Below are 27,197 nucleotides of genomic sequence, written 5' to 3'. Positions count from 1 at the left end.
CTAAGACAGAAAAACTGAACAATTCCTAAACGACTAAAATGTCGAGGGACAGCTGAGGGATAGCAGAGTCAGCAAAGACAAAGCAATGCCATGTAGCTGTTTCCCATATAAAATAGGCCATTTCCAAGTTTCCTGGAATGTCCTTTGGCTGTGGGCCACATCCTGTTCCACATGGTTGGCAGTTCTCATGTCACAGCTGCAATGCGACCCAAGTCTGTGAATGCTGCACCCAGTTATATAGGAAGATCAGTTTTCAAGTGTCGCATTCTGTTTGCAATAGGTAAAGTTAAGCAGGACATGGCCCAGATCCAATTGGGCTTCTGCAGAGCTGCAAAAACCTGGCTTTTTTGTCATGCCCTGAGGTAGGATGGAGGAGTCTGTTCCCTGAATGGAACTTTCAGTAAGGAATATATTTAAATTATTCTCTTCCCCAATATACTGTGGTCTATTTGTTGTTAGCTGTTATGTATCTGATACTTTAATGCTATGGTGTAAGCCACCTAGAGTCATCCTGTGATGGGGGCCAGACAAGTTGACAAACAAATAAATTTATTTCCCAATTCAGTGAGCTTTTAGTGAAAGCTTTTTCCTATAGAACTGCCTGCAGCAGATACAATGGAGGTGTATTGCATATGTAAATTTCAGTAAAATACTGTATTTGACACAATCTGTTTCGGTAACAACTATCTGCAAAGTTCGAAGCAACATGCCAAACAAATGGAAACATATTTACAGCTTTTAATAGCCCTCTTTGCTATTTTTTGCCACGTGTACAGTCATGCTGATAAGCAACGAGCTTCATTCTCAACCCTGCAACTGCAGAGGAGAATGGAGATCATTCCGATGGCTGCAAATTAATCCATACTTTCTCTTTAGTTCTAGAGTTGAAAATAAACCTGGAAGTATATTGGCAATTGTGTAGCCAAGTGTCTGGGTTAGGGTCAGCTTTAGCTTTAGAGAGACACTGGGTCAAACCAGCACAGCCTTCCCTGCTTCAGGGCTTGCTTAGATAGAGGTATGTACGATTTACCCAATTTTGTCAGCTTAAGGAATACATATGCCACTATAATATAAAAGTCTGTAATTGAAAGAAAACAATCCCCTGCACATAAAGAGATGAACAGAATGTGGATTAACTGCTTAAAGTCAAGTGAACTAGTTGGGTAACAGTTAAGGCAGGGCTTAAGCGAACAAATTCATAGAATTCTGCACTGATACTGGAATTGGCATTACTACCTTTCCAGGGATGCACTTACCCCCAAGGAGTCACTCCCACCAAGGTCATGCCGTCTGTTCATGTTATCAGTGTTGGAAGAAGATGGGCTTAGGGGTTTCAGTTCTTCCGAATCCTTACTGTTTGGCAGGAGGATTTTTTCTACCTCAGTATGGTTTCCTGAAAGGTTTGCTTCCAGTCCTGAAGACTGGGGTTCTGCAAAATCCTGGTGAATAGGTATTCTGTCCAAAGCTTCTGATGGAACTGGATTGTCCGCTGGGCTTCCACTGCTGGAGTCCACGTCTCTCTTTAGAGACTTTCCCCTGACACTTCCTAAGTGCACTGTGTGAGCAGGCAGCTCTTTGAAGGACCTCTGTATCCTTGATTTACTCTGATGTCCCTCCCTCCAGTTCAACCATTTGGGAAGATGGGCTTTCCTCTGTTTGGCAGGCTGGGGATCTACATCAAGATCAGATTTTGTTACAAAGACCATGATGAGGTCCACTGTGTCAGTCCTGATCTCCTGGCACTTCTGAGACTTGGTACAGTTCACCTGGATGCACATATTCCCCATGAGCCAGAAAGCATCACAGGCTGTGGTTTGACAGCAAGCAGCTTGACAAGAGTGGATAGAGTGAAATCCTTCCAGCAGCTGGAGTTGGACACCATCTGATGACCTCAAATGGCCCTCTTCCAGAGGCTTTCCTGAGCGGCAAGCACTTCTGCTCCAGCTTCCATCTGTGCAAAGAGAAGTAAAATTATAATAATTTTAAAGAAGCAGTAAAAACAGAGGCAAAACAATCACCACTGGTTGGTTTTCTGGTCTGTACAACAGCAACAAAAGTTATAAATCAATCCGTTTCCTTTTTTCCATCCAGAAACATGGTGGTGGTGGTGATATTTTTATCCCATCTTTTTAAAATATATTTTTGGTCAACTCAAGGCGGAGAACATCCTTATACTGCTGCCTATTTTTCCCACAACAGCAACCCTGTGAGGTAGGTTAGGCGGAGAGAATGTGATTGGCTCAGGGTCACCCCGCTGGCTTTCATGCCTAAGGGAGGCCTAGAACTCAGTCTCCTGGTTTCTAGGCCAGCACCTTAACCTCTACAACAAACTTGCTCTCTTATGTTCAAATGTTTATGTTTAAAACAAGAGGAAGAAAAAGGAAGCAGTATACCAGCTGCTCGGTGGAAATGGCAAAATGCTAAAAGATAATAAAGAAAACGTGGAACTGCTCAACTCCTATTCTTGAACATACTATTATGGTGTCATAATACAACTAACAAGTCAGCTGCCCCAAATCTGCTAATTTGTTATGGAGTTGGGCAGCCTTATCTATCAAATCAATAATCAATAAATCAATAAATCAATCTTGCCTAATAATAGTTGAATTCCACCAATGGAAAAAAAATTGTTCCAGGAAGTTTACTCACTAGCTATATTCCTGACGCTATGACATCCCATCCCTCAACATAACTTGTGCTCACAGTAAGGCATGGAAATATTGTCAAATGCATTACACTAATTATTGCAAATCTACTGAGGTATGTAGACTTATTTAATTCCAAAATGAAGCTTGCAATAACAGCAGTATATCACTAGAGTTATAACTAGCTCCTTTCTGTACAAGAAAATGTTGCCAGTGCCATTTTTAGGTGAGGTGATAAATTCCATCTATTCAGGTGACAAGTAAAATACCTTCTCATTGATTAGGACTTTGTATCAGAGTGACAAAAATATGCTGCTCTTTCCTCATTACATTAAAAAGGATGAGCTCACACATGCATATTTTACAGTCAGTAACTACAGCATATTTACTTGACAAAACATTGCTTTTCCCCACTGCACCAGAATATTAAGAGGACTGGAATCCAAGAATAAAGACTGAACATAACCCTCCTACTCTCCAACATGAATCAATGGTGGCATTTCATTGTACTACATGATGTGCTTAAAAAGATAAGTAGAAAGAAAGCAAGTTATCTAGGGGACTCTGACTAAACAGGGCTGTTTTGAAATTCTAATCTGCTTATCAGAAGGCTCCTTATCTTCATGCCTTCCTAGTTTTTTGCAAGTCCTCTAGACAATGATTAAAAGGTCACTTTGCCCCAGGTCAGGAATACTGACAACTAATTCATCTATATTCAACTGCTTTTAGGATTCATGTAGTATAATCTGGTAATCAGATAAGGATTCAGTATCATAATAAGGCATCATTGTAATTAGTAATATGTAATTAACAAGGCATACATTTCTGAACCACAGAAGAGTGAGAAATTAGATGGATATTAATAAACAAATTTAGATTTGTGGAGTCCTTGGTGCTTTCTGAGCTTTGTTGTTTTCTTGCAGACGTTTCATTGCCAGGCTAGGCAACATCTTTAGTGTGAAGAGGGAGTGGGCCTTGCTCTCAGTTTATATGCTGTGGCTTGCCCTGCTTGTGTTGGTAGGGGCATTGCTCTCTCCTTGGGAGTTCTTTGATTGGGCTGTTGTTTGCTGCTTGGTTGATTGCCTGAGTTAATAGTTCCTTGATTAGGGTGTATTGTGCTGTTTGATGGTTCATCTGGTGTTAATCCTAGTGTTGATTTTTGCATATCTGGGTGTTGATTGCTGGCAAGGGAGTGTCCTGGTCTTTTGGCCTTCCTGTTGTCTCTTTTGAATGGTATGTAAATGTTGTTTACCCCTATGTGTCTGTTGATGGCTGCTTTGTCTGAGTGCCAGGCCTCCAGGAATTCTCTGGCGTTTTGGGATTTGGCTTGGTTTAGGATGCTCAGTTTCCCAGTTAAAACTATGGTTGAGTCTGTCCATGTGTTGTGAGATTAAGGAGTTCTCATCATGTCTTCTGACTGATAGTTGGTGTTTGTGGATGCGCTCTGCTAGTCTTCTGCCTGTCTGTCCTACATAGTGGCTGTTACAGTCTTTGCATTGTATATTGTAAATAACTCCTGTTTTTTCTTCTTGTGCTCTTGGGTCTTTTGGGTTGCTTAATATGTTTTGAAGAGTTTTAGTTGGTTTATGTGCTATGGTGATGGTGTGTGGTTGTAACAGTCTGTTGGTGGTTTCTGATGTATGGCAGTGTTATCCTTTTCATAGTTTCCATTGGTTGGGTTGTAGTGGGTTGGGTGGTGAGGCACTTTTTGATAAAGTTGAGCAGGTATCCATTTTGTTGGAAGATGCTGTACAGATGATCTTCTTTTTTCTGGTGTTCTGGGTTGCTCCAGTGTGTAAGTGCTCATCTGAATAATGTTCTTACACAGCTTCTCCTGTGCTAGGTTGGATTGTTACTTTGGTAATGGAGCACTTGGTTGGTGTGGGTAGCTTTCCTGTAGACTTGTGTTTCTAACTTACCATCACTACCAACACCAAATTTAGATTTCTTTTGTTTCCCTCCTTTCTTAAATATACTTATTAAAATAATTTTATGGAAAGGAAAATAGATCTGTTGTTTCCACCTCTGTGAAATGACAGTCCTGTGAAGTTTTCTGCTTAACCATCCTAACCTATTGCTAGGCATTCTCTTCTCCTGTGGCATTTTCATCTCAAATAATGCCAAGAGTTTTTGCAACACTGGTCTTAAGAGAGAGTATGTTGGATGTATCTCCTTTGAGCTAGTAAGATGGCAAAAGAGCTTCTCTCTGTACATATTTGAATATAAATTGATGAAAAAGTAAAGCATGGCAAAAACTCTAGTTTAAATAAACAGAACTACCTCCCACCCCAAGTACTTGACTGTCTGGAACACTTTACAGTGACTGCACTTTTTCCCAGGATCATGTGGCACTTGTGTAATCAACCATAGCCATTTATTTTCCTGGCAACCATTCATGCTTCTGCATGCTCAAAGCATCTTTTGGAGTCTGAACCTGAAGTGCTGAACCATCATACTTGGCATTACATATTATTATTTAATATTGTATTGAGACTATATAACTATGTTACTACCATATAAAAGACTATTGAAGAAAAAACATGAGCACTAATTTTTGAGCTAGTATGTATCCAATTGTCATGACATCCCACGTAGAATTAATTAGCTTACTAATCAGAAAGTTGTAAGATACTTCGTCAAACTGAAATCCAGATGTATTACATAAATGGCATTACAATAACTAATCAAAAAATAGATGTTAGCCTCATAAGACTTTGTCTTGACAAATCCATGCTGACTTCTGGTAATTAATGCATTGTTTTTAACACCTATAGTTTCTTTAATTTTCTTTTCAAGATACAGATAATATTTGCTTTCTTCTAGTCCCCTGATATTTCATCTGTTCTCCAGAATTACTCAAAGGATAACATACATAACGGTTTGGCAAGTTTATTAATCTCTCTTAATTAACAAATTAGTTAATTAGGCCCTAGAGATTTAAACTCAAAGGAAATAAATATACTCCAACTATGTCCCAAACTATGATCCTGGCCCTTAATCCTATTTTTTAAAGCTGCCTGATAAAACATGTAACCTCTTCTTAGAGAAAAACAAGCAAGAAGAGGAGTTGAGCAGCTCCACCTTGTTATCTTTTAGCATTTTGCCATTTTCACTAAGCAGCTGGTATACTGCTCCTTTCTCTTCCTCTTCCATAAAATTTTGAACAAAAAGGTGTTTTGGTTGTTCTTCCCCACCTTTGTTAAACTCAGCTGATTCTGAACTCTTAACTTTTCTAGCACTCCCTCTACATTTCAAGACTTCTTCATCTGCCATTCTTTCTACCTCCTGCATATAACCTGTTTGCTTGCAGATCTGTACTAAACTTTTCATTGGCTTTTTCTGCTATTCACCCTTCCCTTTTTTTTAATCACAGTGGAGTTGTAGAATTGGAATAGTAGGCAGCATATAAATGTTGACAGATAAATAATAAATTTTCTGGAAGGCCTGTATGTGGCAGAATTTGTCTTCTAATATTTGCCAGGGTAATTAAAATTCTCCGTCACTACTACTTCATGTATCCCTGAAATACCTAGTTTTTGGAAAGCATCCTTTGTCTTGCTTGGGCAAGCAATTATAGATATCAATAACCACATATTTTAATACAATAATCTATACAATTTTGCCAGGTTCAGTGAGTGCACCAGTCCTCCAACTTTTTCTTTAGGTGCCTCTGCAAACCTGCACTTACTCAAATACGCTGCAAGGTTGCTTTCAGACAGAAATATAGACATAGCACAGACACTGAAGGTCATGACTGCAGAATCATATCCGTTAATCTTCAGTTCTATCTCTGGAGGCATTACCAATAGGAAGACTTTTAAATCTTGTTTTCTACCCAGGCTCCCAGGTTAGCCAATTACACACTGAATTTGGGAGTTGTCCTGATCAGACTTAGAGGTGGCCAGAGAGATTAAGTATCAAAGATACTCTTTATTAAATAACTATTTACAGTAAATAAATCCTTAGAAACAAGAAGGAACTGGGTAGGACCAACTGGGTAGCAACAAGGAAACCGGCAAGGTTGCAGGAAGAGATGGCAGCAAGGAGGCGGAGCAGGATTCTCTGACGGAGGCTGGAAGGCTGGGAGAAGCTGGAGCACGTGGCGCTACCGGGACTGGAATCGATTGACCTTGAACTGGAACACCACTCAAACTAGGCTGGCACCGGAAAGCTGGGCGAGACTGGGCGGAACTCTCTGGATACGTCTTGGTTTTATGGACTGGACTGGACTGGACTCGATGACTCGTGCTGGTCTGGATACTCAGAGCTGGAGACTCAGAGCAAGGCTGAGAACTCGGAGCAAGGCTAGACTCGGCTGAAGATTCCTGACGAGGCTGGAAGCTAGGTACAAGACATGACTGGATTGGAAGTTCTGGACTAGGCAAGAAGCTCGAGACACGGCAGGACTGAACCACAGGTTCTAAGACAAGGTTGCAAAACTGGTTCGCAACGAGATAGGTGCGAAACTCCAGAACAATGTTGAGCACCCGAGGCGTAGCTAAACTGGGCTGGAGATCCACAGCAAGACTGGAGGTCAGAGGCAACCCGAATCTGTACTGAAGACCTGGAACTAAGCTGCGAGCTAGAAACACTGCAAGGCTGCACCGAAGACTCAGGGCGAGACTGCGGACTTGAGGCATGACGAGGCTGGACTGGAGACTCTGGACATGGCTGGAACCTCGAAACGGGACTGGAAGTGCACCTGGAATGCGCACAAGATAATCGCGGAGGTCCGAGGCTGGACGTGAGACTGAGATTGCTGGGTTCGGCGAGGAGAAGAACCTCGGTGGCAGCAGGAGCAGGATTCAAGTCCCCTTCGGTGGAAAAAGCTGGACCTGATCCCTCTTTGGTGAGAGATTCTGTCTCTGATGCGGGTAAGGACTCTTCTGCGGAAGCTGCAGGCTTGTAGGATTGGTTGTCTCCGGCAGCCTGCTCTTTGCGCATCTGCCTTTTATGCTGCTCCTTTGCGCACCTATTCCCTGCTGCAGCAAATTGGGCTACCTTCTCCTTCATGTGCTTTTCTGCCCATTGTTGGCGCATGCTGATTGGAGGATTCAAATCCTCCTCCGAAGATTGGCCAATCAGCGCCTGTGACTCTTCCTGTGATGCTGACTCATCTCTGGGTTTCGCTTTCCCGGTTTCAGCCTGGTAAATTTCTATTTCCTCCTCTGACTCAGAAAGAGTTTTGTTTTCTGAGTGAGAGGCTGGCTGGAATCTCACTGGAGTGGGGTGAAGGGCTAACTGATCTTACCTTGAACTTCTCTGAACTGCCAAATCCCTACTAACTCTTCTTCTGTATTTGCTCTGTTCACTTACTCTTTGGAAACTGGTTTCACTGTTCTTTCATGAATACAACACAAATTTCACTCTCAAGTGTAGTGGGCTCACATTTGTGCATAACAATGACCTCACTGTTATGAGACTTCCATTTTATCTATTATTTTCTTCATCATTAGATGGTTAGTCTGATATATTATATAGAGCTATGAGACAATGTTGCTCACACTGAATAGTATTGAATTATTAACCTGCCCAGGTTAGACAGACAAAGGATAACTGACAAATGTGGTAAAAAGAACAAGAAATGCTGAAGTCCCTCTATTTCCTGGCTTCAGTACAATATTATATGACTTTCTGCATTAGTTTTCATTGAAAATTTCACCAATTACAGATGGAAAAACTAATTGAGTGGCTTGGTGTATACATGCTTTAATTTTTTCCTGCTGAACACATAACAGCATAAAAACAAATTGAAAATTCAAAGAGGAAATGGTGGGATTATTATTGTTTCCCCCATCATTTACAGAACTAACCCAGGATAAATTTTCACCTGGCTCCAAAGGACAGCAGAGGGATTTTTTTCTAGTTTAACAGAACTAGAAAGCACTTGAAAATCTTGTTCTTCTCTTCCCCCATCCTGCTGCCTCTACTTCTGAATAAGAGGCATTTTTCTTCTTTGCTACAAGAATAAGCACTGTGGATTTTTCCTGCAGTTTTCAGTGTTGTGCCTATTATTTCGCCAGAAGTAAGCCTCAGAAGATTTTGACTGTATCAAAATGAAATACAAAAATAGAGTGGCAAATATTAAATAGAAGGGCATAGTTTCTACGCTTACGCTTCTTTGCATTTTCTTTCTTTCTTAGTTTCAAGTATCTGTCATTATAATGGACTGGAAGTTCTTGGTTCAAATGTCACCTCAGTTAAGATGGCCCTGGGAAAATCTTTCAGTATCATCCCTTATCCTCATTACAACACTAAGAATATTTTTAAGGATGAAAAAAAAATAAACAGGAAGCGTTTGAATGAAACTATGGATGGATGGATGGATGGATGGATGGATGGAAGGAAGGAAGGAAGGAAGGAAGGAAGGAAGGAAGGAGGGAGGGAGGGAGGGAGGGAGGGAAGGAAGGAAGGAAGGAAGGAAGGAAGGAAGGAGGGAGGGAGGGAGGGAGGGAGGGAAGGAAGGAAGGAAGGAAGGAAGGAAGGAGGGAGGGAGGGAGGGAAGGAAGGAAGGAAGGAAGGAAGGAGGGAGGGAGGGAGGGGGGAGGGAGGGAGGGAGGGAGGGAGGGAGGGAAGGAAGGAAGGAAGGAAGGAAGGAGGGAGGGAGGGAGGGAGGAGGGAGGGAGGGAGGGAGGGAGGGAGGGAAGGAAGGAAGGAAGGAAGGAAGGAAGGAAGGAAGGAAGGAAGGAAGTCCAAAATTTACCTAAAAGACAACAGTAAAAGAATGCTCCTAATATTGGGGGAACTGACAGCCAAAATTTATTGCAAAAGATCTTTAGAGATCTCTCACACCAGTCTTCCAGCATGTATTCTTTTTAAAATGGGGGAAATCTAATTTGCAGCAAGGAACAATTTAAATTCTTACAAGATGTTGTATTTGTCAGTTGCATTGATTAATCTGTCAAGCACCCTAACAATTCATTACAGTATAATTAAAAAGAGGACACAATATTCTTGCCAGCTTGGAGAAGGAATGGTAGAGAGGAAATGATAGGAAGTGCATTTGATTCCTGAATATAGTTGGGCAAAGCAAAATATTCCTAATGATATTTTCTTGCCAGATGCCTTACATAAAACATTTAAAAGTTTTCTGTGTATGGCCATTATCTGTTGTGCTTGTTGTTAGCATTTGTCTAAGCTGCAGTGTTTGCTTTGCGCTATGCTCTTACAGTGAAGTTTATGAATGCATGATGCGACAAGGGGGTTGTTTTTCAACAGGCTTGTTCCAGAGCCTGATGCTGATTAGGGCTGAGAGAATGGCTGGCCCAAGGTCACCCAGCTGGCTTCCATATCTAAGGATGGTGTCAGCACTAGACCATTCGAGCATTCACACAATAACAGTCAGGAGTCCGGATACCTTTAACTGCTTAATGACGTGAAATGACTAGGACAGAAGCAAAGCCGCGAATGGAGAATTCCCACTAAAACATACATTTAAAACTACATTCCCTTGTCTGCCTCCCTTTCCCATGAAAGTATGTCACCCCCCCATCCATCCAGGTGGTGTTCCTGGTGTATCTCTAACCATTGGCCTTGATGTGCCCCATCATAAATCTGTAGCCATAATAATGCAGTTCCCACTCCAACTTCACGCCCACTCCCATCCGGCAACAGAGAGTCTAACCCACTGATAAGGAAGTGATGGAAGATGCTCCGATAAGGGGTTCTGTGAACCCTTTGATCGGAGGAATCTGACAGATGGACTTCAGCCTGGGCTTCTCTGCCCCTAGTCCAGCATCTTAACTTCTATACCATATGGCCACAACAGATAGACAGACAGATAGTATTTTTTCTCCTTACATTTTGGCTGTGTTCATACAACATACTAAGCTACAAACAATAAAACCATATTATAAAACAAATACATTTCTGAAATTTGCTCTAGCCTTGGTGAACCTCCAAGAAAAAGGTGTTTAACAAATACCAGAGGAAAAGTCAAATAACAATTTACAGAGTTGAAGTCTGCACCGAGGAGAGGATGGGAAGACTGGTGTGAAGGTATCTGAGAATTACTGTTCAACTATATCTGATCAATCCACCAACGAAGTGACTGATTTTCAAGCCTTATTTATTTATTCATTCATTCATTCATTCATTCATTCATTCAAATTTAGCCACCGTCCATCTCCCCTGAAAGAGGGACTCTGGGCAGTTTACAATAAAATCAGGCTCCAAATATAAACATTGTATTTGCAGAAGAACTGTAAAAGTATTTGATTTCTTATATAAACTCTCGATACACTCTAGAAACTTTTCAAACTAAAGTAGTTTTGTTTGCTTTAATAAGATTGTGATCACATAATGGCATGTTAGACTGCTTGAATAACCGCCAAGCAGGAAGTAAGCTTGTCCATTAAAGAGTCACATCACAAAATCTCTTTGTTCACAGACTAGGTGACAGTTTTAATATGGACCCTTAAAGGAGACTTAGGTAAGGAATCCTTTAAGCACTGAGGGCTACACAAGATATGGGGACAGCATTCAAGAGCCTCATCTCTCAGAATGAATGCACACCTGCACACAAATGTATACTACCTATCTCCATGGACACCTTGGTGCACACATGCTCCCCAGATCTCTGCAGAGTTGTTACAAAGAAGGAATAAGATACATGGTTTTCTACTTCCTAACTCAAAGAACTCAGGAAGTAATATTGTTCCTACTACCGATGACAGTGAGAATATAACAATCTACATAATTCCTTCACCAACAGGAAAGAAGCCATAATCTTCTCAATGGTGGCCTCCCAGTTCTGGAATGCAAGGTAAAACTGACTAGAAATTAGCAGTATTTTATAATTTAGGTATACTAAAAATATTTTTAGTAGCAATAACAATATAGAGGACTTCTGGGGGAGGCATGGCAAGGTAAATACATCTCCGTGAGAGCGGAGATGACGACCGCGGCAAAGACTGAAGAACCAGGGAGTAGACCGGTTCTTTGGAACCTCTCTGGATGAGGAGAGGATGGGAGATCACCCACATGTGCTCCAGACAGCTGCTCCTCACACGAAGACCGCAGGATAGCAGTTTCCCACAGGTTTGTGCGCCAGGAGACTAAGGGATCAGTCATCTTGCTCACAACTGCAGTGGAGTCTTTTAAAGGACACTAAGTTTGTTAACCTCGCTTTCTAATCACTTTCAGAAATTGCTTATCTAACAAAGCTATTAGAGATCTTTGGAATGACAAGTTTGAAAAGCCACCTGGTGAGTCTATCTTAAGAAAAATTAACTGTAAGTGTAAGTTAAAGAATTTGAAATAAATGGCAAAAAGCTAAATAAGACTTTGAACTAAGAATGGACACGAAATAAATAAAAAACTAAGAAAGTTATAAACAAATTAAGAATCCAGACAAATTTGGAACACTGAAACTTTTACTGTAAGATTTTGGAACTAACTATATAAAATAGACAGTTTTTCATGGGAACTAAAATTATTTTGTCTACTGTAAATCATAACAGAGATTAGAGACTTTATGATTTAAATTGGACACTAGGGGAACTAAAGATTTCAGGCAAATAGGGAAAAAAATCGTAAACTTGCTTTTGGTTTTAGTCAGTATTGATTGGGATTTACAAAATGACACAAAACACTGTGTAACATTTGAAATATTAAAGGAGATCTTAGAAGAATGGGGCCCGAAATTAGTAGCCGCAATATCAACAATATCAGTAATGATGTCTGCTTCTATGGATACCATGTTCAAAAGACGTTAATGAAGGAATGAAAGTTGTGAAACAAATCTTGCTTGATGCAGAAATAGTAGAATCAGAAATATTGGATTTTAAAAAAGTGTGGATTACAAGACAGAGAAGGCATTTAAAGTGGAAATACAAGTGACAGACTAAAAGAATGACCTGGATAAGGGCTCTTTACTGGATATACAAAAGAAGTTTTAAAAAGGGGAGATACAAATGGTAAACCAAGAGAATGACCTGGACAATGTCTTTTTAGTGGATTTACAAAAGAGGCTTGTTAAAGCCTCAAAGACAAAGAAGATCTGAAGAGAGATCAAATCCTATGACAATATTTGAATGAATTAAAGATTGAGGTTTTCAGAAGTAAAAGGAAAGAATATAAAGTTGGTTTATTTGATCAAGGTTAAAATAAGACATGTTTTTATAAAGTTCTGGCAACCTTTACCTTTTTTTGCTGACACTAGGATTGAAAAGTTCATCTCTTATGGACTTGCTTATAAATAAGGGATGGGTTATGGGAAGAAGAGATATCTGTTTGTAATCTTATAGGGTGTGAAGAGCTACCAAACTTGTTTATACTTGTGATGAAGATTGGAAGTCACTTCTTTATACATTTCTTTTCTTTTTATCTCACTCTTTCCTTTTCCTTTTTTTTTCTTTTTCCTTCTTTGCACTTTTTACTCTGGCTTTTTACTTTCCTTTCTTTCTCTGAGTTTAGTTTGTGTTAGTTTTTATGACTGTAATTAAAATCATATATATATATATATATATATATATATATATATCAATAACAATATAGATGTACTGTTATAACAGTGCCATGAACCCATTATAATTACTACAAGTCTAAAAAAAGACAGTTGCAACTCTCTACCTTTGATATATGACTAGTTTTTATCTTGCAATACTCTTTTGATAGTGTACTTACCTCTTGCTGGAATTTTTATAGTGAAGAGTGGTATATAATAATAGAATCAACAATCTATATCAGATTTAACATGATATATTTATTTTGTTTGTTTAGGAAATTTATATGGCTGCCCATCTTAAGCAAACAACTCTGGGCAGCTAACAATACAAAACAATAAAACAAAAAAATACAATTAAAAACAAACATAATGAAGAATGCAAAAGACAAAAGCTGAGGCATCTTAGTCATTTTCAATTACAATTACAATATACACCTATATTAGGTAAAGGTTTCCCTTGACGTAAAGTCCAGTCGAGTCCGACTCTAGGGGGCGGTGCTCATCTCCGTTTCTAAGCCTTGGAGCCGGCGTTGTCCATAGGACACTTCCGGGTCATGTGGCCAGCATGACTCACGGAACGCCGTTACCTTCCCGCCAAAGCGGTACCAATTAATCTACTCACATTTGCATGTTTTCGAACTGCTTGGTGTGCAGGAGCTGGGATTAACAACGGGAGCTCACCCCGCCGCGCGGTTTTGAACCGCCGACCTTCCGATCGACAGCTCAGCGGTTTAACCCGCAGCGCCACCGCGTCCCTTATACACCTATATTGGGCTCCGCTAAAAACCCAGCTTAACACCTGCAGGAAAAGCCAGAGTTTTACAGCTTTCCAGAAGGCCAACAGGGTTGGGGCCATTTGGGTCTCTGGGGGGAGGCTCTTCTATCAGACAGGCACTGCACAGAGAAAGCTTGTCTCCTGGGTCTACAAGATGGCACTGTTTCACTGGGAGGACCCAGACCACACCCACCCTGCCAGATCTGGTGAGATGGGCAGAAACAATTGGAGACAAGCAGTCCTGCAAGTAACTTGGCCTTATACCAAGTAGGGCTGTAAAGGTGATAACCAGCACCTTGAAGTGTACCTGTAAGCCCACTGGGAGCCAGTGCAGCTCACACAGCAAAGGTGTTACACAGGCAGACCTCAGTGCATCCAAAACTGTGCACACTGCTGTATTCTGGATTATTTGAAGCTTCTGAATGCTTTTCAAGGGCAGCCCCAAGCAGAGCACACTGTAGTAATCCAGATGGGAACTGACTGAGGCATAAGTGACTGCGAGCAGAGCCTCTTGATCCAGGAACAGGCACAACTGGCACACAAGATGGATCAGTGCAAAGCCCCTCCTAACTATGCCTGCCATTTGCTCCTTGAGCAGAAGTTGTGAATCCAAGATGACCCCCAGATTGCGTACCAACTCCATCTGGGGAAGTGCTGCCCCATCCAGAGTTATCAATGGAACAGCTCCAGAACCAGGGGAGTCAAAAACCCACACTCAATCTTGCTAGGGTTGAGTCACAACCTTTTCATCTCCACTGAGATCCTCACAACCTCCAGACGCTAGGTAAGCACCTCTATAGCATCACTTGTACAGCCCAGGGCAGAGATATACAATTGGGTATCATTGGTATAATGATAATATCTCACCCTGTGATATTACTCTAATACTAATTCTAGTTCAAAGTAAAATCAGCTAACTTAAAGAAAAAGCAATTGGGCAGCATTAATAAATTCCTTCTTCACATGAACGTATTGAATTCCAGCAGAGGAACAACCAGGAAAAAATGCTTATTTCAACAATTTGGAATCACATTATTGTTTGAAAACAATCAGGACTTTTTAATATGCAATACTCTAAGCGCTAGACAATATCCACTTGTCCAGGAGGGAACAGAAGTTTGTCTGTTGCAAGAATACATTTATTCGTGGGGGGGTGGGGGGGTGTTGAGACAGACTGTGCCAGTACAATCTGCTAGAGAAATCCTTCTAAAGTAATTTAAAGGGTTGTTAAAGCTTTCCTGGATTAGCCTCTCAGAAAACTTTTGGTATATATTTTGAAATGTGCACAACACTTGGAACATGGCAATCTGAAATGAAAGTGTAATTGTAAGGATTTTTTTTTTTGTAAATATAAAACAAGGCCATAATACTGCCAACATCTTCCCCCACAAAAGCTTAAAGCTTTGTAGGGGCAGGGGGAGAATTGAAGAAAACAAGGGAAATGTATATTTGCAAGATAAGAACCATGAGAACTCTTTAGTACAAACAATATGCTTGAGAAGCAGGCAATAAAATTGTAGTACAAGGTATTCATTCTCTCAATTGTGACTGAGTCCTGAATTTAAAATATTCCTGAAATATTGTAATTATGTTTTAAAAAAACACCCCCCCCCCAAAGTCAGTACTGAAACATAATTTTGTGAAACCAGGGAAACAGGAAACTAACCTCAAAGAAACAAGCACAGGCATTCAAACTAAATACTCTGTGATTACTACTTGTACTCTGTATCCCAACCAAAAAATAAGATAATAAATCCAAGATTTTAAAATCAACCATCTTTTGTGTGTGCAGTGCTGAAGACTAATGACTCACTTACTGCTTATCAACTTAATCAAGTTTCCCACTTGCCAAATGTCAAAAAAAAAAAACCACCAGATAATTACGGAAACTAGAGGCTGGGAAGAAAAGAAAGATTTTGCTATCTACTAACACAATGAGTTCAAGTGTAACCATTGGTTACTAACACAATGAGTTCAAGTGCCTCCTCCAAAGTTACTCGTTTTCCAGTTGGTAAGCTTTTTTTTTTAATATTTTCAAAACAGCAGATAATTGAGATTAAATGCTGCACTATTTTGAGAGGGGCTTAACACTTTCTCCATAAGGTTGACTTATTCTACAAGGGTCCTCCTTGCAATTCTTTTTTAGCGCTACCTCTTTTTTATTTTACCTTGGAAATACAGGCTAGATACTAGAGTCCCCTCTCTTTTTTCCTTGAGTCATTGATCTGTTTGCTTTGACTGCTTAAAGGGAAAGCTTTCTCCCATGGAGAAGTACCTGCTAAATCAACATGTGCTGTGGTATAAATTATAAGCTCCCTCCTTCCGTTTTCAGGGCAACCTTGGAAGTCACAGCTTACAGATGAGTTTTGGAACCCAAAGGTATCATATAAGGAAGCTTTTACCAAGAGTCTTGAACCAAACACAACTATTTAGCCATTTTAACTTTACTCTTGAATCACACCATTGTGGCTCCTTAATGACTAATTACTATTAAGTCTTTGTACAGTGCCCTGTCATTGCTATAAGAACCTGTTAAGCAAAAACTTTATTTAGATATTTCATCTGATGTTTCCCAATATTTCCTATCTGTCTTAAAACGTTTTAATCTCTTGGTCCTATTAGAAAGCTGAGAATGTAGAGAGTAGCAAGTGCCCATGATATCTTTCTAAGACTCTGGAATTAATCCGAATGTTAAATATTTCCCCTTAAGTATTTGCCTTTTCTATTTTTCTCCAAAACAATCTAATATATCCCTACAGCCCACTGCTTTCATCAGTATTACAGTTTTGTGTGGCACATAGCAACCCCTGTCCTACTGTAAGTAGTGCATGTATATCAGTGGAAGGAAAAGAAGTTGTACCTGGAATAGAAAAGCATTACATATTAAACACATACAACGTATATAATTGGCATCATTTGCCATGTATTTCATATTTGAAGATGTGCACCCAAACTCTCACAAGAAACAGACATACTCATTTAGAGCTTTGTATTTTAAAAGGAGAAAAAACACTGTGTGAAAACTCAAGAGCACACAGATGGTCCGAAGGCGTAGGTAGATGAAGTGCCAACTTAACAAACCTTGGCTAAAAATCATATAATGTGGGAAGCTCTATGTCTAACTCCTGCTTAAAGTATCTCAAGAGGATAGAGACAATTTCCAGGATAATGGTATTCAAGGTGCAGCCATTTTTGTTGTTTATTCGTTTAGTCGCTTCCGACTCTTCGTGACTTCATGGACCAGCCCACGCCAGAGCTTCCTGTCGGTTGTCAACACCCCCAGCTCCCCCAGGGACGAGTCCGTCACCTCTAGAATATCATCCATCCATCTTGCCCTTGGTCGGCCCCTCTTCCTTTTGCCTTCCACTCTCCCTAGCATCAGCATCTTCTCCAGGGTGTCCTGTCTTCTCATTATGTGGCCAAAGTATTTCAGTTTTGCCTTTAATATCATTCCCTCAAGTGAGCAGTCTGGCTTTATTTCCTGGAGGATGGACTGGTTGGATCTTCTTGCAGTCCAAGGCACTCTCAGAATTTTCCTCCAACACCACAGTTCAAAAGCATCAATCTTCCTTCGCTCAGCCTTCCTTATGGTCCAGCTCTCACAGCCATATGTTACTACAGGGAACACCATTGCTTTAACTATGCGGGCCTTTGTTGTCAGTGTGATGTCTCTGCTCTTAACTATTTTATCGAGATTTGTCATTGCTCTTCTTCCAAGGATTAAGCGTCTTCTGATTTCCTGACTGCAGTCAGCATCTGCAGTAATCTTTGCACCTAGGAATACAAAGTCTTTCACTGCTTCTACATTTTCTCCCTCTATTTGCCAGTTATCAATCAAGCTGGTTGCCATAATCTTGGTTTTTTTGAGGTTTAGCTGCAAACCAGCTTTTGCACTTTCTTCTTTCACCTTCATCATAAGGCTCCTCAGTTCCTCTTCACTTTCAGCCATCAAAGTGGTATCATCTGCATATCTGAGATTGTTAATATTTCTTCCAGCGATTTTAACTCCAGCCTTGGATTCCTCAAGCCCAGCTTGTCGCATGATGTGTTCTGCATACAAGTTGAATAGGTAGGGTGAGAGTATACAGCCCTGCCGTACTCCTTTCCCAATCTTAAACCAGTCTGTTGTTCCGTGGTCTGTTCTTACTGTTGCTACTTGGTCGTTATACAGATTCTTCAGGAGGCATACAAGATGACTTGGTATCCCCATACCACTAAGAACTTGCCACAATTTGTTATGGTCCACACAGTCAAAGGCTTTAGAATAGTCAATAAAACAGAAATAGATGTTTTTCTGAAACTCCCTGGCTTTTTCCATTATCCAGCGGATATTGGCAATTTGGTCCCTAGTTCCTCTGCCTTTTCTAAACCCAGCTTGTACATCTGGCAATTCTCGCTCCATGAACTGCTGAAGTCTACCTTGCAGGATCTTGAGCATTACCTTACTGGCATGTGAAATGAGTGCCACTGTTCGATAGTTTGAACATTCTTGAGTGTTTCCCTTTTTTGGTATGGGGATATAAGTTGATTTTTTCCAGTCTGATGGCCATTCTTGTGTTTTCCAAATTTGCTGGCATATAGCATGCATTACCTTGACAGCATCATCTTGCAAGATTTTGAACAGTTCAGCTGGGATGCCGTCGTCTCCTGTTGCCTTGTTATTAGCAATGCTTCTTAAGGCCCATTCAACCTCACTCTTCAGGATGTCTGGCTCTAGCTCACCAACCACACCGTCAAAGCTATCCCCGATATTGTTATCCTTCCTATACAGGTCTTCTGTATATTCTTGCCACCTTTTCTTGATCTCTTCTTCTTCTGTTAGGTCCTTGCCATCTTTGTTTTTGATCATACCCATTTTTGCCTGGAATTTACCTCCAATGTTTCTAATTTTCTGGAAGAGGTCTCTTGTCCTTCCTATTCTATTGTCTTCTTCCACTTCCGCGCATTGCTTGTTTAAAAATAATTCCTTATCTCTTCTGGCTAACCTCTGGAATTTTGCATTTAATTGGGCATATCTCCCCCTATCACTGTTGCCTTTTGCTTTCCTTCTTTCTTGGGCTACTTCTAGTGTCTCAGCAGACAGCCATTTTGCCTTCTTGGTTTTGTCTTTCTTTCGGATGTATTTTGTTGCCGCCTCCTGAACAATGCTGCCAACTTCTGTCCAGAGTTCTTCCGGGACCCTATCTACTAAGTCCAGTCCCTTAAATCTATTCTTCACCTCCACTGCATATTCCTTAGGAATATTAGTGAGCTCATATCTAGCTGATCTGTGGGTCTTCCCTAATCTCTTTAGTCTGATCCTAAATTGTGCAAGAAGAAGTTCGTGATCTGAACTACAGTCAGCTCCAGGTCTTGTTTTTACCGACTGTATAGATGTCCGCCACCTTTGGCTGCAAAGGATGTAATCAATCTGATTTCGGTGTTGTCCATCTGGTGAAGTCCATGTATAAAGTCGTCTCTTAGGTTGTTGGAAGAGAGTGTTTGTTATGCAGAGTGAATTGTCTTGGCAAAATTCTATCAGCCTGTGTCCTGCTTCGTTTTGTTCTCCCAGGCCATACTTACCTGTAATTCGAGGTGTCATTTGACTGCCCACCTTAGCATTCCAGTCTCCTGTGATGAAAATAACATCTCTTTTAGGCGTGTTGTCCAGTAGGTGCTGCAGATCCTCATAGAACTGCTCTACTTCAGCTTCTTCAGCATTTGTGGTTGGGGCGTATATTTGGATCACTGTGATGTTAGATGGCTTGCCCTGAATTCGAATTGAGATCATTCTGTCGTTTTTGGGGTTGTATCCAAGCACTGCTTTAGCCACTTTACTATTAATTATGAAGGCTACTCCATTTCTTCTGTGGTCCTCTTGTCCACAGTAGTAGATCTGGTGGTCATTTGATGTGAAGTGGCCCATTCCAGTCCATTTCAGTTCACTGATGCCCAGAATGTCTATCTTTAATCTTGTCATCTCACCAATAACCACATCCAATTTGCCCTGGCTCATAGATCTTACATTCCAGGTTCCGATGGTGTGTTGATGCTTAGAACATCGGATTCGCCGTTCACCACCAGCACCGTCGGCCGCTAGCCGTCCTTTCGGCTTTGAGCTAGCTGCGTCATCACGTCTGGGGCTAGTTGAGCTCATCCTCCATTCCTCCCCAGTAGCATTTTGACCATCTTCCGACCTGGGGGTCTCACCTTCCGATGGTATACCGACATATCTCTGGTTGTACTGATCCATTTAGTTTTCACGGCAAGAATACTGAGGTGGGTTGCCATTACCTTCCCCAGGGATCGCATTTAGTCTGACCTCTCTGTCATGACCTTCCCGTCTTGGGTGGCCCTTCACGGTTTAGCTCATGGCATCACTGAGGTGCTCAAGCTCCAGCACCACGACAAGGTAACGATCCTTTGCTGAAGAAGGTGCAGCCATATTTACAATATTTATTAAAAGGCATAAGCTTTCAAGAACAGCTCATTTTATAAGATGTATTTATGTATTTAATAAAGTTTGTTACTCTAACAAGGTGCTACCAGATCCTTCTGATTTTTGACTCCCATAGATTAATCTGGCATTCCTCCTACAATTTCCATCTTAGCAATGGGTGTTCATAAGCTTTACACTGATAACAATTCATAGAACATAAATCTAGTATGTTTACATTGCACAGGTTGATATATCCTTATTCATCCAAGAACTATTGTAAATATCTCAGAAAGAAGCATAAAGTCTCACCTGTACAGAAACAGAGGGCACTGAGGCAGACAAATATATAGATTAGAGGAAGACGGTCCAGACACTTGGCAGATTTTCTAAGGAAGATTACCAACGTGTTCAGAAAGCTGATGCTGAAACTGTTTTCCAATCCCTTCTCCATGGCCTTTGCGGGCAGACACAGAGCTCTATAAATAACAAAAGATATATGATTTACTTTCAAAACTCCTGATCTCCAACTGAGATCACTTTTGGTAAAACAATTATACCTGGATATTGAGACAATGAACACACACCAAGCAGAAAAAACAGTTTGTACTATTTGTTATTAAGTCCCAAGATTTGCTCCTGAATTTATCTTTAAAAATCCCATACAGCTTTCTCAATTTGGACATCGTTTAGGTTAAAAGCAGGGTCCCCTATGGCCACATGGTGAGTTATAAAATCAGCTAATTTTCAAACATGAAACAACTACATGAAAGGAAAACTACATGTGGCAAATTCTAATTTCTTCAAAGCAGTTGCCCACATAATCCTAAGGGCTGCCTGCTTGACATTTGTTTACTGATGGCCAGCTGAGTTCACATATCAAAACACTCAGTACTGAAATCAGCCCACATTTGGGAACAGAAGCATATTATAAAACTATGCAATGCAAGCAAACCAAACTCAAAGCAAAGTATGCTAATTCAATGGAGTTTAAGTGCAGGTTTTAGACACCACGTTTGAAAGTTGAAAGCATCCACGCAGAGTCTCCTAGTTCCACCTATGCTTCAACAAATGTAGTCCATCTGCTGAACAGGTGGAACTAAATGTTACCATTTGCTTATTTGTACTCCCTGGCGCTAGCCAGAAAACAAGAAGGAAATTGGAACAAGCAGCCCAGTTGAACTGCAGTGAGAAAGTCATGTTAGCCAAGCAAGACCTGAGTTTTCTTTCTACTAGAAGAGTGAGAAACTGAAGGTTAGAGACAGTTGCAATCCTATGCTTGCTTACTTGTGGATACCTTATAAATTGCATTGATTTCAGACATGTTCATTTTATTAAATGTGAATGGAATTGTTCCTCTGCTTAGTTTATACCTACATTTATCTTTAACTTACAGTGGGTAATTTATCTTGCCTTTTCTATTTCTTCATTACAAGAGATCTGAATAGAACAGAAAGAATAACTGTTATCAGGAACCTTTGTTTTAACTCTCAATAGACTTCCCTAGTCTCATGGCATGACCATACAGAAAATAACTACAGCACAGCCCACAGGTAACGAAATAAAAGTGTGTATTTTGGCAACAAGATCATAGTATAGATGAAGAGAATATGTCCATTTTTCTTGTATCACAAAAACTTGCATTGCCTGGTAGGGGTCATTAACTGTTGTATTTAGTTATGATGCCAAAAATTCCAGTTGCTGGAACTGAAAATTTGATGTAACTTGAATCTTTGGCTCTTTCCCAAAACAAGGCATATTTTATAATCCGGTTAATGTAAGCCACCACAGAAAACAAACAGTGGAGGAAAAAAACAATGCAAAATTATGGGGGGGGGCAACTACAATCCCAGGGAACTTCATTATTTGGACTGCCTCACCAGTAAGCTTTGCTAGTTCCAGAATCTGCTAGCTGTTTAACCTTGGATCTGTTAAATCAGTATGAATAATGAAACATCACAAAATTCCTTTTTCTTTCCTTTATAGAACAGCATACTCACATGACAATAAGCACTGGGTTGGATTGGTATTGATTACTATCCTAGAAAAGAAATATGAAGTTGTTCCTGATACAGCTTGGATAGCCTATTCATCACATTACTGCATTATATAAGGGCCTGCCATGCCAGAATCAGTGTAAAGCTTCTGCAGTGGCTGCGTATGAACAAAAATTTTACCTGAAAAGCTCCTGAAATACTGCAGAGGATTCTAGGGTACATTTTCAGTTTGCATTAGGAGTCAACAATGCTGGAAGAAACATGACAGCCTGAACTCCCATGTATGGCAGGTGAGTTATTAAGTTACGACAGCTAGCTGTCTAGTCTACCTATAGCGTAACACCGCTGATGAATTCATCTATGCCTTGCATCCAATCTCTTGTTTTGCTCTAGGATGACTAAGAGAATTAGGTTACTGCTACAATGCTCTAGTCTTCTTTAAAGCACCTTGAGAACACAGGAAGAGATCAAAGTTCGTTCTGCCACCTGTAGATGTGGAAGTCTATTTTACATAGAACAGTGAACAGCTTTGTTGCAAAACAGGATATTCATCTGGTATAAAAGATCATAGGTTGCATAAAAAGGCCAATTTTAGGTATTAGTTGTAATCATATATCTAGAGACCTTTGGGCACTGACTGCAAACTTTAACTCCAGCTGTTTTCTCTTTGACTGCTTTTTTTTTGTTATTACTGTAAATGAGACAGCAGGCAGTTATAAAAGAATCTGTTTGATTCTTGTAATAAAAGGGCTATAGCACAATGATAGCATGTTTTAAAGATACATGTGGGAGGGCAAACTGTAAAAAGGACTCTTGGAGGATTTTTTTTTTTCTGCTGACTGTTTTTGGAGTAAGGGTCACATTCTAAATAAATTACTCACTACACTGAATGTATGAGTAACTCAAAAGCCAATTTTTTTTTTTAAATAATAGCATGATCAGGACCTCAACCATATTATTTTTTTCTTAGTCACTTCACCCTACACTATGTTGCTGATGAAAGACACCAGCAAAAGGAAGTTGCTACTAGAACTAAAGTGAGGAGAGTTTCACTGAGACTTCTCTTTAATGAGTAAGAAGACAACATGCTACATGTATTTACATATTCAATACCTCATCTAGCTGGTCCTAAGACTGCATATGCTACAACAGCAATAAAGTTTTGGATTTTTTTAAAATGCATGTAATAATGACCCGCCTGTGAAACAAATGAATGAGCACATCACTGACCCACTGAGTATGAAACAAATACATCAAACACAGTCTATTACAATTTGCTACCAATGCAATACAGTACTTGGAACTATCATTTGTAATCACTGCTGATTCAAAGGGGATGTTAAATGTACTCACTGAAGATATATTAGATATACAGTATATTTTCACACATTCCCAATGTATATTTTTATATATGGCATTTGCATGTGTCTGTTTATCAACATACCAGACTTTTTAATAAATGAAAAGGACTCCTTGCTATGCACAGTTTTTTAAAAGCCTCCCCTCAATGTCTATGAAAATGGATGCATATTCACTATTCATAAACATACCATTGCTCATTTCACTCAATTTAAGTTCATTATTGTTTTAGCAGAACGCCCTATTGCACAATTGTTAAGCTCTTAATATAGCAAATATGATTTAATGTTAAGTTACAAAAATCACCTTCTAATTGCTTTACTCAACTCTTTTAGGGAAACTCTTAACAGCACTGAAATATTTAACAAAAATAAACCTGGTTCCTCAGTCTTAAGCAGCTGGGTGACCTGGGCCAGTCATTCTCTCTCAGCCCTAGGAAGGAGGCAATGGCAAACCACTTCTGAAAAACCTTGCCAAGCAAATGGCAGGGTCTTGTCCAGGCAGTCTCCAAGAATCAGACATGACTGAATGGATAATTTTTTTTTAATTATATAGCTACCCATCTCAACTGTATGACTCTGGGTGACTTACAATTCAAGAAGTACAAAAAACAATACAATCAAATCACAAAGAACATATAAAAACCAATACAAATTAACAAAATCCACAGCCAGGATCTAAAAGCAATCTATATTCAACATACCACTGTATGGACTCCTTAAAACAAGACTATTCCTGTTTCTCCCATACTGTTCTGCCAACAAGTCCAGGTTCAATTCTTTCCACTTGTACAGAAAAGGTATCAGATTAAATTCCCAGCATTTTCACTTCAGTAAAAGGCAAAAGCAACAGATATGACACAGACATCAGTGTTTTGTATTAGTTCAGTTTTGTAACATGAGTTTAATGGGTTTTAGGAGCTATATTCTGTAATACATTTATTAAATATCTGACATAGCACCAGAGCTTTTTGTTAGTTCTGTAACTAAGAACGATCCATTTTTCAGGGGCAGCTATCTCCTATGTTTTATCAGGTCCCAGGCTCAATCTTCAGCACCCTTTGCAAGGGGGATGCTGGAGAGACAGGGCCCTGAAAACCCTGGGGAGCTGATAACCATTTCCTGGGTCTCTGCTGCCATAATGTGTAGTAATGCTTTTGCTGTGGTGCAGGAAGTTATGGACAGTCACATCTGTCTTTGTTACCCATTAGTATATACAAACCTTTTCAGTTCAGACATTGCAGGTCAACAGGTACACAAGAAATAGCATGCCTCAGAATCCACCCCACCACTCCATAAGTTGTGGGTCTTGAAAGCCTTCCCCCACTTGGCATCTTCCGGATGGATCATCATCACTAATATTCCCCCGCTTTAGTTAGAGAACTCAAGGTGGGTTTTATTTATAAGAGTTATAAACCACCTCACTCCAAAGTATCAAAGTGGTGTATAAAATCAAGCCACAGTATGGAGAACAATATAATTAAAAAAAACCTAAAACTGTAAAGACTAACAGACAATAATGGTGTGACCAGCATAATCTAAATTATGTAAAGCCAGTTTGGTCTAGTGGTTAAGGGTCCAGGCTAGAAACTGGGAGACTGAGAGTTCTAGTCCCATCTTATGCATGAAAGCTGGCTGGGTGATCCTGGGCCAGTGCCTCTCTGTCAGCCCAACTCACCTCACAGGGTTCTTGTTGGGAAAAAGAGGAGGAGGGAGTATTGTGGGGAAGAGGAGGAAGGAGTATTAGGTATGTTTGCCACCTTGAGTTACTTATAAAAAAAAGGATAAAAAACCTTAAAAAATAATCATTTAATTGCCTTACAGTATACATACACTGTATGATACCTTACTATATTAATTTTTATGCCTCAAATTCTTCACCTTACCATTTTACTTGTACTGTTATATGATGTTATCGCTTCTTTGGTCAATTTCTGTGCTGTATAGGCTCTACTGATATTCAGTGAGTTAAATGTGACTCTTTGGTTGTTTCGCTGGCCAGTGACTGAAATAAATGACTGACTGACAGCATAATCATCAAAGGCCCTCAGGAAAAACCAGGTTTTAGCTGTTCCGGGGGGGGGGCACAGAAGAGTGGGGGCCATTCTTGCCTGGGGGAAGAAGCTGTTCCAAAAAGGGGAGCGGCCTCCCAGAACAGCCGCCTCCGCCTGCCCTCATCCGACCCCACGACAGTCCTGTGAGGTAGGCTCCAGTGACAGTCGGCCAGAGAGCTGGGGGGGGCGTGAATTTGGATCGTAGTCCGAGACCCCAACCGCTGTGGGGGCGCTAATCCCCAGCACTCCCAGTCACGGAGGCCCCAGGAGCCCTCTGCGGTTTAAGGGAGCCAACAAAACTGAAGGCGCCGAGGAACCGCAAGGCAACGCAACCTAGCAGGCGCTACTTACCAGGGGAGCATGGCGGGCCGCGGTGAGGGGACAGGTGTTCTTGGCTGACAGGTGAAAAGGCGGGGAGCGAGCTGCTGGGTTGGCCCCTGAGGTAAACTGCTGGAAGGAAGGGTCCTCCTGCCCACATCCCCCTCAGGGCTGCGGCTTTTCCGCCGCCATGGCAAGGAGGTAGGCCGCAGGCTCCCCAGCAGCAGCTGTTCAAGCCCCCAACCAAGTTATTAATTTTTTTTAACACCCCCGCCCCGAAATCCTTCAATTTCGGAGGCAGACCAACTGCAACGCCTCACTCTCCGCCCCCCTCCGCTCCTTTCCCTTCAGCCGGAAACGCAAAAAAAAAACCCCAACGCCGTGGCTGACCCTCTCAACCAATCAGCGCTCCCGACCGTCGGAAAAGGGGGGGAAGCTCCTCTCGCCGTTGCTATGGTTGCCCGAGCGCCTTTCTCCCCGCCCTCCGTTTCCTCTAAAGGGAAAGCGGAAAGAGCAGCGGGGAGAGAAAGAGAGGAAAAAAAATACCTGCCATTGCCTTTACATGGCATGGCGGCAGCGGCTTCGCGAGGACGTCGCACCAACGCGACAGATGATTGGGAGCCGGATGAACAAGGCGTCAAGGAATTGGCTGGGAAAAAAAGCCAAGAGGGGTGGGGGGGCGGAGCGGGAGAGCCGGCAGGCGTTGCGTTGGAGGGAGCTGCGGACGGTCCTTCGGCGCGCGCTCGCTCCTGGCAGATGCCATCCGGGAGAGCCGGAGGAGAAGGTCGCTGTCTGCTGGGAGGTATGAAGGGACGCGAGCGGCCTTTCGGAGGGCAGAGCGAAGCAGGAAAGACGCCCGGCGGCGCCGAGGTGGTGGGGGAGCCCCCTAGGCCCAGGCCGCCCGCCTCTCGGGGGAAGCCGGAGGGGGGGCGGGCCCTCAGCGGGCGCCCTTTAGTCTAGCGCGCGCCGTTGCTGCGGCGCATTTCGGGGAGGGGGAATCTGGCCTCTCCCGCCTGATGTCGCAGTTAGAGAGGCCGAGCCGGGGCTGAGGAGGCCCGGTTGCAATCCCGCTCCATCTGCCCTTCCCGCGGAGCCCCCACGGCCGGGTCGGGCTGAGAGGCAGCGACCGGCCCGCCCCGCCATGGGGGGCCCGGAATGGGCGGAGGACAGCAAGTCGGAGCCTCCCTC

The 27,197-nt window shown here is 41.5% G+C and overlaps 1 protein-coding gene across 2 annotated transcripts in view; it reads right to left on the bottom strand.

Moving 5' to 3' along the window:
* Positions 1–26,289, bottom strand: part of KIAA0319L (KIAA0319 like) — a 60,086-nt gene extending 33,797 nt beyond the window's left edge. The window contains exons 1-4 of one of the 2 annotated variants that reach the window (XM_063312429.1): positions 26,043–26,289; positions 21,677–21,722; positions 20,595–20,761; positions 1,257–1,951 (exon numbers count right to left, since the gene is read on the bottom strand). In XM_063312429.1, coding sequence (XP_063168499.1) covers positions 1,257–1,951; positions 20,595–20,736 — 837 coding nt within the window. In that variant the 5' untranslated portion in view covers positions 20,737–20,761; positions 21,677–21,722; positions 26,043–26,289. The remainder of the gene's footprint in view (positions 1–1,256; positions 1,952–20,594; positions 20,762–21,676; positions 21,723–26,042) is intronic. The other variant, XM_063312427.1, reaches the window with a different exon arrangement.
* Between the last annotated feature and the right edge of the window lie 908 nt (positions 26,290–27,197).

Source organism: Candoia aspera, chromosome 10 (assembly GCF_035149785.1).
Source record: "Candoia aspera isolate rCanAsp1 chromosome 10, rCanAsp1.hap2, whole genome shotgun sequence".
NCBI classification, from domain to species: Eukaryota; Metazoa; Chordata; class Lepidosauria; order Squamata; family Boidae; genus Candoia; species Candoia aspera.
This window is presented reverse-complemented; position numbering and strand designations above follow the sequence as displayed.